Consider the following 15867-nt stretch of genomic DNA (forward strand, 5'->3'; position numbering starts at 1 on the left):
GGAGAACTAATTAGCAATATAGGTTGAATTTAGTAGGGTGCTACTTTGGATTCAATCTAAATAACTTCTTAGAAGTTATAGCTGCCTCAGAGGGGAATTGACTTCCTTGTGAGGTTGTAGGTTCCCCTTTCCTAGAGGACTTTAAATGGAGGCTGGAAGACATTGGAAATGTAATTAGGTATTGCAGTAAAGGTAAAGATTGAACTAGATATCTAAGAATGTTTTGGAATTCTCAGGTGGTGTGACTTTTTTTTTTTTTTTAGAGAGGAGGGACAGGATCACTTGTCTGTCTAGTTCTTTCTATCTTAGTTGACTGCCCTACGATTGAACATATGACTTCTCACTAGACTTTGTGAATTATAATATTTGTACTTTATTCATGTTTAGTCAAACTTCTGGTATCTCCCTTCCTAGCTTCCCCTGCTGGGATAAAAATTCTAGCAAGATATGCTACAAAAGATACTGGCGTTTACAAAATAGAGGAACATAACTATAACATTTTATCAGAGAATTAGAAAAAAACAATGTAATGTTTCCTTTGGTGTTCTTTTATTTTTCAAATGATCATCAGAAGCCTGTGAATGTTTACTTTGCTTAAAGAATTAATGCTAGAAATAAATTTGGTGAATATAGAATAGTATACTCATTCTATGGGAAAGGAAGGAATTTAAGACCAACAAGAGATATAGAATGTTACAAGATATAAAATGAATAATTTTGATGATATTAAATGAAAAAGTTTTTGGACAAACAAAATCAATGCAACCAAAATTAGAAAGGAAGCAACAAACTGGGAAAAATTTTTATGACAAAATTCTCTGACCAAGGTCTAATTTCCCAAACATATAAGGAATGAAGTCAAATTTACAAGAAATCAAGCCATACCCCAGTTGAAAAATGGTCAAGGGATAAGAAGAGGCAATTTTCAGATGGAGAAATCAAAAGTATAAATAATCACATGAAAAAGTGTTTTAAATCCCTCCTGATTAGAGAAATGCAAATCAAAACAACTCTGAGGTACCATCTCATACCTCAGATTGGCAAAGGAAAATAATAAATGTTGGAGGGGATGTGGCAAAATTGGGACACTTACGTATTGCTAGTAAAATTGTGAATTGATCCAACCATTCTGGAAGACAATTTGGAATTATGCCTAAAGGTCTTTAAAAGTTTACATGCCCTTTGATCCAACTATACCACTACTAGGTTTGTACCCCAAAGAGATAAAAAAGTTTGCACAAAATTATTTATAACTGTGCTTTTTGTGGTAGCAAAAATTTGGAAAATGAGGTGGTGTCTCTCAATTGGGGAATAGCTGAACAAATTGTGGTATGTGATGGTGATGGAATACTATTGTGCTATAAGGAATTATGAACTTCTTGCTTTCTATATGAGCTGGAAAGACTTCCATGAACTGATGCAGACTGAAATGAGCAGAACCAGGAGAACATTATATACAGAAAGTGAAACATTGTGGAATGATCAAATGTAATAGACTCTGCTACTAAGAGCAATGCAGTGATCAAGAACAATTCTGTGTTACTTATGAAAAAGAATGCTATCCACATCTAGAGCAAGAACTATGGGAGTAGAAATGCAGAAGAAAAACATATGATTTATCACTTGGTTATATGGTTTATGATTTGGAGTTTTGGTATAAAAAAGATTATTCTAGTACAAATATGAACAATATGGAAATGGGTTTTGAGTAATAAGACATGTATGAACTAGTGCAATTGCTTGTCAGCTCTGGGAGGGGAGAGGGAAGAAGGGAAGGAGAGAACATGAATTATATAACCATGGAAAAATATTCTTAAAAACAATGTGGAAAAAAGAATTAATGCTAGAATTACTGGTACATAACTGTAAAATTTCATTGTTATGAATAATATTTAATTTAAATAAAATTAATATCATTTTAAAAGCACATACTGATAAACAGATAAGAGTCTGTGCTTATAAGAGTTAAACTAGAAATGTAGCTAGTTGGGAGAGTAGAGTGTTGGTCTGGGCCTTGGGAAGATTTGAGTTCAAATATAGCTTCAGGCACTTACTAGCTGTGTGACTCTGGCCAAGTCACTTAACTGGTTTGGCATGGTTTCTTGAAATATAAAATGGGCATAATAAAAGCATCTCTTATGTTGAAGATCAAATTAAATAATATTAAAATTATTTTCAAATCTTATATTTGCATGTAATATATTAATGCTCACTATTTATTATTATTTGTCATAATAATAATGTTTTTTGATCATTGTCAGTCTTGGCTAATTTCCGGCTTTGGTCATAACCTACCCAATATATCAGTGAAGTTTCAAGTTTATATAGAAGAGCAACTGAGCCTACAATCCTGTTGGGATCTTTCTCAATATGCTTATTGTTTTGTGACCATTGATGAATGAAGGGTAGAGATAACAACGATCTCACCTCTTTTGCCAAGACTTTCTTGCATTCTTAGCTGCTTGCATACTAGGGGCTTCCCCAGAAACACCGAACAAATCCCACTTTGACAAGAGTAGCTCCCGGTTAGATGTCACTTTAGGATTACAAAAGGTGTTCCTCATGGGAAAATAGTAAGCCAGGTAGTTATGACCTAATTTTTATTGATGAGAAAACTGATAGTCAGAACAGTTTGATGACGGAGTTGCTGTTCAGCTCAGGGTTGTGCAGCAAAGCAAAGTTGGAGCCAAGCTCAAACTTACTCCTTTCAGATTGCAAATACAGTACTCCCCATTATTCCATACTGCCTTTCTTGATCCCATTCCATAGATAAGTATCATGAATGAACACATAAGCATATAACTTTATTTGCATTATAAAATAAACATACTATGTGCCAAATGCTGTCACCATTTACGATTACAAATACACAAACTTCCTAAGCATGAGTTATACAAGCACAGCACGAACAAAAGTCTTTTCCTCACAATGAAACATTTGAATTTTTCCCCAGGAGTGGCAAACATTGCTTCCTCTCCTCCTTTCTCTCACTACTCATTTACCTCTGCTGTTTCAAAGGCAGGCACATATTTTAATTTACTTGATTTCAGTAATTGAAAAAGGGCAGAGATTAGTATTAGAATAAGGAGACTTCAGCTGAATTCTGTCTTTCACAGTACATTTCCACTTGAGCACAATTCAGTTGGCTCCAATTCAATTCACATAAGGGAAAGCATATGAGAGGGAGGGCGATATTAAAATCCTACACATTTGAACACAGATGAGAAGTTTTGCTGCTTCCTCCCAACCACTGGCCATCTCCCTTGACTTGCCCCATGAGATTGAAGACTTTTTAAACAACGGACAGGCCAAAGAGTCGTCCTTTATGGAAATAAGACTTGAAAGTGCTTTGTGTCAATCTGTATGAACCTCTTTGCCCATGTTGGAAATTGTGCTAAATGATTCTGAAGATAATCATGTCAAATCATGTTTTTCTTGGTCAAGCAAGTTTGGGAGCCCTGAGCAAGAAACACTAATTTAGAGAGGAAGAACTTCTTTTTTCCATATAAGATTTGCTTAGAGGGACAGATAAAGGGGCCATTTATCTCCAATCCTCGAATCATAGATGAAACAACTAGAAAAAAAATACAATTTTCCAGAGTGTAAAAATATTCTCAAATAAAATTTCTTGTTTTCATTAAGAGGAACCAAATGGATTCTTTCAAATGGCAAATACAGTAATTTGTTGAATGCAAAATATGTCACACTAGATTAGTTTTATTGAAAAAAAAAGATGTGATAAAAGCTCTTTCTCCTTTTGTAAAACTAATTAAAGAAGTAGATGAAAGAACTTTGGTTTGGTAGAGCAGTTTGTTCACTGAAGCAGGCTACCATTTAATTTCATGCTGTGCTTGTTTAATTATTGCGAAAACATATTTTTAAGGTATGCACATATATGTATGCACACCTCACTACAAAATTCAGTGGTTATTAGGAACTAGATAGTTATAAATGATGGATTTACTTACCAAGAATGTCAAATTTTATCTTTCAATCAGTACACTTAGGGGTCCAGGAAAATATATTACATCTGCAGGATAATGTATTCACAGGGAGCTTTTAATGGATCCATGCCTAACACTTATTGTTACTTTTTTATATGTACATAATAAGAAAGGGATCCCCCCCATTCTTCACAAAGAAATAGCCCACTATTAATACTTCCCTTTAATGTTATGCCAAAAAGATTTGTGTTTCAGAGCTTAGATATTTGCTGATGTAGAATGTGTTATAATTAAAGAATACAATCATTTCACTCTTACAACTAAAAAGCCAATTAAGCTCAAGTTGGAGATTTAAGGGGGCATTTAAGCATTTCTTACCTTAATTTCCAGTACATTTTCGTTGCCCATTGAGATCATCACTGGCTTTTCAAAAGGCTTAAATACAGGATTATGGACATAAATGAGATCAAAGTAAGTGGAATGGATACCATCAAATATGAAAAGAGCTTTTGTTTCCAAGGGGGGTTGCAGATTTAGCTGTTGTAAGGAAGGAGTTGAACAACAGATTATCTCTGAATTAGAGCGCTGCTTACATGCCTGTAGTGAGAAAAAATTAGCCACAATAAATAAGCAGATCAAAAAATTAGGCAATATCAGTAATAACTTTCACATTTTACTACTATACAAGACTCAAAAATTTGTTTTTTTAGGCCTCCAATTTACTGCTTAATGTTATCCTATATCTAGCTAGAATACACATTTTTGTAAAGAGTTCAGGGTATTTCTACACAAAATTGAGATCAGCTTTACCTGCCTAGAATAATCTATGCTGTCATTTCTGAAGCTGGACCTCCTGTTTAGGTTCCCCTAATTATTTTCCATTCCTTTGAGAACAGGACAGGGACACATGGAGGGATATTACCTCATCTTCCATCACTTAAATAAAAGCCACTAGAGAATTCTGCATATTGGCAAATGTTCCCTTCCCAAAGTCTGTGCCATTCTCACTGGCTGTTCCCCATGCCTGGAATGTTCACCTTCTCATCTCTGCCTCTTTGTTTCTTGATTTCCTTTAAGTTCCAGATAAAATCTGATCTTTTATAACAAGTGTTTCCTGATTCCCCCGAATTCCAGTGCTTTCCTACAATCAATTACTTCCAAATCATCCTCTCTCTAGTTTATTTTTTTTTTTGCTGTTAACTCTCCCATCGGACTGAAAGTGGGGACTCTTTCCTTTCTTTGTATCTCTAGCACTTAGTACAGTGCCTGGCATAGAGTAGGCACTTAAAGGTTTGTTGACTGACTGCTATTGTTGAAGAAGTTCCCCACTCAGATTATATATTGTCCAGATTTTTTACTATATAGCTACACAAGGGGACTTAAGAATCCTGATTTCTGACATCTTAGGAAATGTGATTTCCTATTACTGCTAGTGATTAGATAAAAATATTTATTTATGGGTAAAATGAGTGATTTTCCAAAGCACAATAAACCTTTTAAATTTCTTTCTCTTATACAAGTATAATGAGCAATGCAATCATTTATTCTCATGTAGGAAGACTTAGGAAACACATAAAATTCTCAAAAAAAAAAACACTTGGAATTGAACTTAGACCACTGTGAAAATTCTATATTATAAAAATTTTTTAAAGATATATTTAAGCTGGACTCAAGTACTATTTTCCATAGCCATTAGCATCAGTCTTTACTAAACCTTTATAAATGTGAGCATGTGATGAATAGGGATAATTTTATTGCAGGTCCTTTTATCTTTAGTGCATAGTATAATGGTGATTCATAGCAGGCAATTCATAAATACTTGGTGAAAGAGAGCCTTAAAGAATTGATGTGTACATGAGTTGAGACTGAGAGCATTGGCTATGTTAAAAGACTTGGGTTCTAATGTTGTCTCTGCTGTTCTCAACTTGTGTGACCTTTAGCAAGTTACTGAACCTTTCCGAGTCTCATGTCCTCATCTCTAAAATGAAGAGGATTCGTCTCCATGGCCTCTGAGCCATTCCAGTCATTTTTTGTATATTCTAGAACCTTTAGGCAATCTAGTGAAGCCTATGCAACTCCTTCTAGGGAAAAATTTTTTAATGCAAAAATATATAGGATGAACAAAGGAAACTAATGATATTGAAATCTAGTTATCAAAAAAAGTTCATGGAATTCCAATCAAGAATCCCCAATCCTAGATCTTTTGTTGTTGCTTAATCATTTTCAGTTGTGTCTGACTCCTCAAGACTGCATTTTGAGTTTTCTTGGTAAAGACCCTGGGAATGGTTTGCCATTTCCTTTTCCAGCTCATTTTACAGATGAGGAAACTAAGGCAAATGAGGTTAAGTGATTTACTCAGGGTCACACAGCTAGTAAGTATTTGAAGCCAGATATGAACTAAGGAAAATGAATTTTTCTGATTCCATACTTGGCATTCTCTCTACTGTGCCACCTACCTGCCCATGATTCTGGCTCTACATCTATGGTTTCTTCACCTTTCAGAACTCCATATACCAACCAAGATAGCAGACCACCTATAATTTAGTGGATTATGTCCCAGGAATGTGCTTGAGGCACATTAATGTAGAGAAACTTGCCCAGGGCCACATAGCTAAATGCCAGAGGTAGAAAGTGAACTGGGAAATTTCTTAATCCATGCTTAATATTGTCTACCTTCCATGTTTCCTCTATTGTAAGAACACATGGGATATGAATTTGCTTTTTATTCTTCTAGATATATATGATGCAATTTAGCTCTATGCCAAATTAGCATCATGATATTCAAAGTTCTTTACTCAGCTTGAAAAATGAAATTGAATTAAGGACAAATGAGCAATTTTACTGTCATCACAATAATTCCATATATAAAATAGAGGAATTGGAAAACTACATTTTGAAATGCTGACTGCTGAAGGAGAATATGCATTTGCAAATCAATGCACAGTCTGGTTAGAAAGTGCTTGTCTTCTTTTTTAAACAATGATTGCCAATATAGATGCAGATTAAAGTTACTGTGGATGGACATTGACATGACTCGTGACATGAATCATAGCATCTGAGGCCAAAAGCTTCCATAGATCAAATTCGTCATTTCTGGCCTCAGTTTCCACAGGCAAAAAAACATTTCAAAAGTAGAATATCTTCTGTTCATGAACCAATTGAACAAACATCCATAATATGAGGTTTTTAAATCTCTAATTCTAATGAATATATAGAGATCTAGGCCGTACCGGGCTAATATTTTTGTCACCGAACCAGTAGAAATTGGCTTTTCCTCTCCAGATACAAAACAACCCATCACTTTCTCTCTCCATGTGTAACATGCATGATCTTAAGTGGGGTGAACTGCCTCACAGAATTCTACAGTAACCCCCCAGAACTCCAGGGGGGGCAGTTGGTGCAGTTAAAAATGTGGGTATTACATGCATGATCTTAAGTGGGGTGAACTGCCTCACAGAATAAAAAGCAGTACCCACATTTTTAACTGCCCCAACTGCCCCCTCTCCTGGAGTTCTGGGGGGTACTGTGTAATTCTGAGAGGCAGTTCACCCCACTTAAGATCATGCATGTTACACATGACACTATCTTTCTTTTTAATAGGCAGTTCCTTAGGAAAGCAAAGTATACTCTCTATTCAGGTATTCATATGGGTTATAAAAACAGATGGAAAATTTGTCATTTAATTTCCCAGACCTCTACACAAAAATCACATATATTTACACATACATGCATGAATGCATATAAACTTATTTTTATTTGCTATTGGAAATTCATTAATTTTCTATTCTGCTAAGAAATACAAATGTCAAGTTAATAGTAGGGGTATTCAGAACTCTGGCTATATGTTGGAATTCAGAGTCTTTTACTTCAATTTTTTGCTCATTTGGCATAGCGCAGCCTCTCAGGAGTATGATAAAAATCTAATAATACTTCAGAGGTGATGCAATGTGACTGATTGAGAAGGTCAAGAGAAATCTCATTTGAGATGACCTTATTGTTTTGTAATTTGACTTGACATATTTAGCACAAAATTGGCCTCTGTAATTGAAGAATATGATGGCTTTAGTTCTCAAAAAATGTTGGGATAGATAATCTAAGAAGAAATGCTCTAATTCAATCTATGATCTGCTCAATTAAGATCGTTAAAAAGGCAACATCTTCAACTTTTATTTTAGGTCTACTGTTAGAGTTGTGGTAGAAATTAAAACATGAAAATCCTTAAAATCAGCACTGACATTACCGAAGTCTTCACAGAAATCTAATTGGCTTAGCATTCCACATAAGATGAAACAGACAGAAAAATCAACATATAAAAATACAAGTGGTTGTAATACTAGTAATGGGTCCATAACTTTTAAGACAGCATCTCGTTTGATTATTTTATTTTTGCATGCATCTGTAAATAAAATAAAATAAGAATTTATTTTAAGGATGTTCTTCAGGATTAGGTCATCATGAGATTATTAAGAAGGCTGAGGAACAGGGCAGAGAGGCCAAGAAGCAATCCACTTGTTCCATGCTGGATTAATGAAATTGTGATGTGATCAGGGAAACTTCACACCAAGACCTTTATTGGACTAAAAAGGATACTTTTTTTCCTAACACTTTACCAGGGAGAGAAAAAGACATTAATGAGAGTGGAGAGGACAGAAAGGGGAGAGAGGGAGAGAGAGAGAGAGAGAGAGAGACAGACAGACAGACAGACAGACAGAGACAGAGAGACAGAAAGAAAGAGGGGGCGGGGATGAGGAGAAGGAAAGAATAGCCCCTACCTCATGCAATCTCCTTGAACACAAACTCTTTTGCTAAACTTTTTTTTTTAAACTTTACCTTCTGTCTTAGAATCAATACTGAGTATTGGTTCCCAAACAGAAGAGTGGTAAGGGCTAGGCAATGGGGGTTAACTGACTTGCCTAGAGTTATACAGTTAGGAAGTATCTGAGACCAAATTTGAGCCCAGGACCTCCAGTCTTTAGGCCTGGCCCTCAATTCACTGAGCCACCTATTTGCCCCAGCCTAGGTTCAAGTCTGGCCTCAGACCCTTCCTAGCTCTGTGACCCTGGTCAAGTCACTTAACCCCTGTTGCCTAGCCCTTACCACTCTTCTGCCTCAGAGCCAATACAGAGTATTGATTCCAAGGCAGAAGGTAAGGGTTCTAAAAAAAATAATAAATAAAAATAAAAACATCATCTTAGGGTTGTAACCATTATTTATGTTCAAAGGTTGTTGTTTAAAAAACTAAACCGAAATTACTTAATAACTTCAGTTAAATTACAAAAGTAAAATTTTGCTTAAGTTGTGCAAAAGGAAATTAGTTAAAGTATTTTGAAGGCATAATCCCAAATCTTTATGTTAAATGAAAACCAGCCAGGTTGGTAAACAAACAAACAAAAAAACCAACATAGGGGAAAAAAACACACTATCTAATGTATAAGCAGCACTACTGAGGGTACTCACCACTGTGAAGTTTCTTCCTACTTCAGGAACATTTATTACCATCTTGGGAACACTAGCAGAATTTAGGTTTTTCCCAAAACCTGTTATTGTGCTTCCACCACTGATAAACATAAAATAGAAAAGTGATAATATTGAGAAAAATGACAGCATTTAATTTTACTTTTCAGTGAGCTTGAAGGCCAATTTATACAGATAATGATTTAGAGTCAGAATAACTATAAAGTTAGATACTTATTAAAAGATTAAAGATGTTCATTGGAAACAAATTTCTTAGCTTCTTGAAAATGTGTCATTGTGTACATATTTAAAAGTATAACTCATAAATTTGAGAATTGTATATTCTTTTTGATTTGTTTGGATATACAAAAGAATCATCTCTGAAAATAAGTTGGATTCTGGCTTTTGAAAGAAAACTTTAAAAAACTGCCTTTAGGCATTTGCATGGTAGGGAATTAAAATGAATCCACTTTCCATTGTTACTTGACTGAGAGAGCTGGAGAGTTGCAAAAGAAATGAGCTAGATTGATTTGGTTCAATAAGATACTGATTTAAAGGGAAGCTAAGCTGGTCTGCATAAAGGATGTGTTCAGGACCATTGGGGTGAGAATACATTGAAAAGCAGAAAAATGAATGTGGTTCCACATTAGTGTGTAAGTCAAATTATCACAAGGAAATTCATACAATACACAAGTATAGGTATGTATACAATATGTATATATACATATTCCATTCCTCTGTTAATCTGTTTTGCTGGAATCAATGGAAACGTTTGATAGAATAGGAGGGAAATGTTTTCCTGAGTGCAAAGTAACATTAACAAAATTAAACTGTGCTCAGAAACTGAAGAAAATTCTTTTAAAACTGGAAGGCCATCTGCAAAATAAAGCCAGAGATAAAATGGCAATTTCTCTTCATTATTCTATAGTTCTCTCATGTCATTTTTCCCCACATCTACTTTTACTTACCTAAGAAAAGATTTGGTTGGATGTATTTCATGAACAATGGGGTCCTCTTTGTATGTAAAACTGTAGGCTTCTCGATTGGCTAAGTCGATTTTCATTTTAATAGGGTACTCATTGGGAATGGTTTGAGGAGGAGTGTAACATTCTAGACTGCTATGAGACACACTGGACCAAAAAAAAAAATGAAGGGAATAGGTATTGATCATTAAAGGGAACAAATACTTTAAAATTCTATATTCTCAAATTATATGAGTAAATATGAATATTGGCCATTTATGGTTTCTAAAAGGCAAGTTCTGATTTGGCTAATAATATTTAAGTAAGAGCAAAACCACATGGCATTTTATTTTACAAATCATTCTATATACATTGTATTATTTTGATGGTCATTAAAAAAAGGAACCATCTTCTCCATTTAACAGATTAAGAAACTGAGGCTTAGAGAAGCACCCCTATAATCTTGCACAGGATCACAGTATTATTAAGTGCCAGAAGCAGAATAGGAACCCAGTATTTTCATGATTTCAAGTGTATTACTTTTCCCAATGTGCATTGCTACCTCTTACAGTGCTTACTTAGAAAGAATCTCCTCATTTCAGGTTTATCATGGTTTAGACTGCAGTGATTCCCAAACTTTTTTGACCTACTGCTCCCTTTCCAGAAAAAATATTACTTAGCCCCCTGGAAATTGAATTTAAAAAAAAATTTAATAGCAATTAATAGGAAAGATAAATGCACCTGTGGCCATCACCACCTTGCTAGATTGCTGCAGCACCCACCAGGGGGTGGTAGTGCCCACTTTGGGAATCACTGGTTTAGAGGAATAAAATTTTGACTGTGTGTGTGTGTGTGTGTGTGTGTGTGTGTGTGTGTGTGTATGTATGCATATAATAAAATTGTTACCCTAGTCTCTTGCAATATTGGTGTTTTAAGTCATTTATTTAGTACTCTATATTTTTCTATATTCATTTACTAGAACCATTATAATTTTGCTGAGCAGAAGTATCCTCCTGTACTCTATGTCCCTCCCTTTTTTTCTTGCAATGATCAAGGATAATTGGTTATAAATCTGAAGGGACTGGTTTTTCTTTTTTACATAGTTATTGGTTACCATAGTCCTATAGGTGAAAATCAATAAAAAGCACCAAGAAAGAGGAAGAAAGATGAGTAGAGGGGAGCATATCGAGAATAATTTACTTACTATAAAAGCAAATGGAACATTAAAAAACAATTTTCTGCACAAAAAATTACCATTTGAAAATTGCTTGACATTTTAATTTTGAGACAAATTCATTTGACTAAGTAGATGAAATAATTGAAATATATTTACAGCACCTTTTTAAAATACATGATTTTCCACCAATTGAAATACATCTAGAATTTCCACTGTTTAGATATTTCCCAGTTAAGGTAAGTAATGTGCCACCAGCCTTGGGACCATAGCTTGGAGAAATATTTGTTATTATAGGATCCTGAATGCAAAACAGAAAATTAAAACAATGCATTTATTATCTTTAGATCTCTAATAGTTAACAGAAGCAAAATATTTTGAATAACAATCAATTAAATTATTCATCTTCTGAGAAGAGTAATAGTTGATCTTACCACATAAGAGAATGTATTAAATTGTGTTGTTTCTCGACCATTTGAAATAATGATGGATACATTGAAATGCAGATTCTTAGCAGGTCCAACAGTACATTTCAGCCTTTAAGAAAAAAAAAAATCAAGATATTTTATGGAGAAGGTATTTTCTAGTTTCTGTTTTTAAATATTTACCGGATATTATGAAGTATCAAATCTGTATGCATAAAAGCAGAAATCATAGAATTCTAATTCTTTAAGCTTATTGTAATATAAAAATAATTAGATTTTAAAGATTAGAAAAGAGAAATAATGTAGATTTATATCAAAACAATAAACTCATATTTCTTTATATTAATCATTCAAATTTCATAATTCAAATGCAGATCGAGATATTTCCCTTTGTACTGTCTAAGAAGAAATTTTTTTTTGTCACAAAAATTTCAAAGGGAGCGCTTGGTTTATGTACGATAAATTTTTAAAAAAGAACTTTGACAATATATTTTAGAGTAAGCAATATGTTAATTATGAATGATATCTATATATTCATTCATTCAGATTAGGCATAACTTTTTCCTTGATACCACTACCGGTTCATATTATTGTACATAATAAAAATTAAATTACAATGCACTTAATACACAATTAGTCTGAATTATTCAATGTTTTTGAGGGAGTAGCCATATGAATTAGGTGTCAACATTTTAAAACAATAACACTATAGGGATAACAATAGTTTTTGCCTCATAAGTTGTTGTGAATATCAAATGAGGTAACATGGAAAGTGCTTTGTAAATGTTAAAGCATGAGCTACTACTATTATTATTATATTTGACATTTCCATTGCACTTAAAGGTTCATAAAGTGCTTTATATTTTTATCTCATTTGACTCACAACAGCTATACAATCATTATAAGAAAATTGCTTTCCCTACTCTAATTTCATAGAAAATTATACTGTAATGATAAACATAATCAGAGTTCTAAAGTAATATTAGTAGAATTTAGTAAGAAAGTTTCACTAAGAATTTTTTTTCTGTGACAAAAACTGAAATATGCAAAATGTCATACTTGATGTCTTAATCTTAGTAATATGGATAACTTAGTCTTTTCTTTCCCTTAGAACTAATTTTGCTCCACTTCCAATTTATAGGATTTGGTGGGCAAGCTGCCAAATTGGATTTTTAACCAGATGCCCCTACCTTTTTGGAAGTTTCATTGTATTACTCAATTTACAAGCTTTGGAGGTCCTTGATGCACTATGGGAGGCATAGCTTATGGAAAATTCTGGATTTAAACTGAGCTGACAATATAATCCACTTGTGGAACTACATCTTTATAGCTTTAAAGGAAGAAATTTAGAAAAGATAGATTCCAACCTTCTAAAAAAGTGTACCTTCCCTGATATGGGAGGTGATTGCTAGCATATTTCTCTTGTGAAAATTCCTTTGAAATCTTTAATTCTTCCAAAGGTCAACTCACTCTACGTGAACATTACTCTTTCAAATTAACTTGAAACATCTAATACATGAAACCATCCCAAAATCGTGGCTTCTTTTTTCCCTTCATTCTAACTAGGCAATATTTTTTTCAAGCCTTCTTATGAAAACAGACACTCTTTACAAGCACATAAAGATAGGAAATCATCTTAATGATCTTACTTATTGGTAGTGCTCTCACTTGTATTCAATATGCAGCTCTCATTTCCAATGAGAACTTTGGTTTTTCTAAAATCGAATTTATTATTTTTTCTTAATCCAAAATCCCAGCCACACACCGTCAAAGTTGTGCCACCCTCCAGGGGTGCACTAGTTGGGAGAATCTGCAAAGTAGAAAAAAAATACTTCATTCAAAATAAAAAAAAATGGCTTTCAAATATGTGATGAACATTTAAAGTTGCACATTTATGACTAGCATTGTTTTGGCTGCTGTGAACATTTCTTTTTGACAGTGAAATAACTGAATAGGGTAAGAAAGAGGCAGAGAATGACAATAGTTGTACATACATATAAAGCCCTTTCCTTACTTTTAAAGGCTGTACTGAAAGTAGTGCTGGTTCCATTTTAAAGATGTAAAGGGTTGTTTGGAGAGGCTAGGGGACATACATGATATTTTACAGAAAATCTATAGTGGAGCCTATTGTTATTCAGTTGTTTCAATTGTGTCTAACTCTTTGTCATCCCAGTTAAGATTTTCTTGGCAAAGATACTGGAATGATTTGCCATTTCCTTCTTCAGCTCATTTTACAGATGAGGAAACTGAGGTAAACAGGGTTCAGTGACTTGCCCAGGGCCATGTAGCTTTTAAGTATCCAGGCTAGATTTGGACTTAGAAAAATGAGTTTTGTTCATTCCTGGCCCCACATTCTATCCACTGTGCCACCTAGTTGCCTCTACATAGTGGAGTCTGTACTTGACCCCAAATCTTGTGAGGCCAAGTACAATACTTTCCCCCTTCCCCCATGTTCTAGATCAGAAGTGTCAAACATGTGGACCTGCAAAATGAAATTAAAATGGAACTGGGAAACATTTAAGATAAAAATACCACAGAGCATTGATAAGGTTAATATGTGGCTGTTAATGGTTCAGTTTCTTTTTTAATTTGACAGGACTGCTCTATACTCCTTCCATTAACCCACTCTATTTGAAATACAATTTCCATTAAAGGCAGAATGATTCCAAATTCCAAAGCACCTGGAAAAAACTATACAATATGCTGAAATACTTACGGATGGATCTGGCACCCTCGCTTCTGGTAAGAGGGAGGAAGAAGCAGATTAAATTTCCTTCGTGGGGATGTACTAGATAGCTTGGGCCACACTAAAATGAAATATCCGCTGAGAAGCCTTTTGGAGAAGACTAGCTCCCAGAATATCAGACTCTTTTGATCCAAATTGGACCAGCCAGCAAGTTCCTGAAGTGTATTCCAAATGGTTAGGCTCAGAGCTAGTGCCCAGGTCAGTGTGTGATAATTCCTTCGTGTGGCATTATCTCAATCGCAGATTCACATAATATATAATATATAATTCACATAAAGGTTAAAACAATCTCCTTTTATATTTAGTATATGTAAAGTTCAATTCAGTTCAAGACAATGGATATTTATTAAGAGCCTATTATGTTGCAAAGCCTTGGGACATAAAGCTGAAAAAATGATAGCTTCTGTCTTTGAGGACTCCATAGTGCATTAGGAGAAAATATGCTATGCAAGGGGAGGTATCTGAGCATGGGATAAATGTTCAATCAATTAATCAGTCAAGAAGCATTTATTAGATACCTGCTAAATGTCAGGCACTGGTGACACAAAGACAAAAATGAACCAATTTCTGTGCTCAAAGTATTTATATTCTAATATCTGAATGGAAAAGATAACATATATATATGTATATATATGATGCTGATACTTCCCTTACCAGACCAAACATATATATATATATATATATATATATATATAAATGNATGTAAAGTTCAATTCAGTTCAAGACAATGGATATTTATTAAGAGCCTATTATGTTACAAAGCCTTGGGACATAAAGCTGAAAAAATGATAGCTTCTGTCTTTGAGGACTCCATAGTGCATTAGGAGAAAATATGCTATGCAAGGGGAGGTATCTGAGCATGGGATAAATGTTCAATCAATTAATCAGTCAAGAAGCATTTATTAGATACCTGCTAAATGTCAGGCACTGGTGACACAAAGACAAAAATGAACCAATTTCTGTGCTCAAAGTATTTATATTCTAATATCTGAATGGAAAAGATAACATATATATATGTATATATATGATGCTGATACTTCCCTTACCAGACCAAACATATATATATATATAAATATATATATATATATATATATATATAAATATATATAAAGCAGTATAGTCATGCAAAGAGAGCTCCCTTTGGAGTCCCAGGTCCTAAGTT

General features: G+C 34.1%; 1 protein-coding gene across 1 annotated transcript in view; it reads right to left on the minus strand.

Annotated features, from left to right (window-relative positions):
• The window catches only part of MET (MET proto-oncogene, receptor tyrosine kinase), a 128504-nt gene that overhangs the window by 34183 nt on the left and 78454 nt on the right, over nucleotides 1–15867 (minus strand). The window contains exons 5-10 of the mRNA XM_044679396.1: nucleotides 13609–13769; nucleotides 11969–12071; nucleotides 11699–11835; nucleotides 10367–10528; nucleotides 9402–9501; nucleotides 4323–4541 (exon numbers count right to left, since the gene is read on the minus strand). Coding sequence (XP_044535331.1) covers nucleotides 4323–4541; nucleotides 9402–9501; nucleotides 10367–10528; nucleotides 11699–11835; nucleotides 11969–12071; nucleotides 13609–13769 — 882 coding nt within the window. The remainder of the gene's footprint in view (nucleotides 1–4322; nucleotides 4542–9401; nucleotides 9502–10366; nucleotides 10529–11698; nucleotides 11836–11968; nucleotides 12072–13608; nucleotides 13770–15867) is intronic.

The sequence above is a fragment of the Gracilinanus agilis genome, chromosome 5 (genome assembly GCF_016433145.1).
Source record: "Gracilinanus agilis isolate LMUSP501 chromosome 5, AgileGrace, whole genome shotgun sequence".
Classification (NCBI taxonomy): Eukaryota; Metazoa; Chordata; class Mammalia; order Didelphimorphia; family Didelphidae; genus Gracilinanus; species Gracilinanus agilis.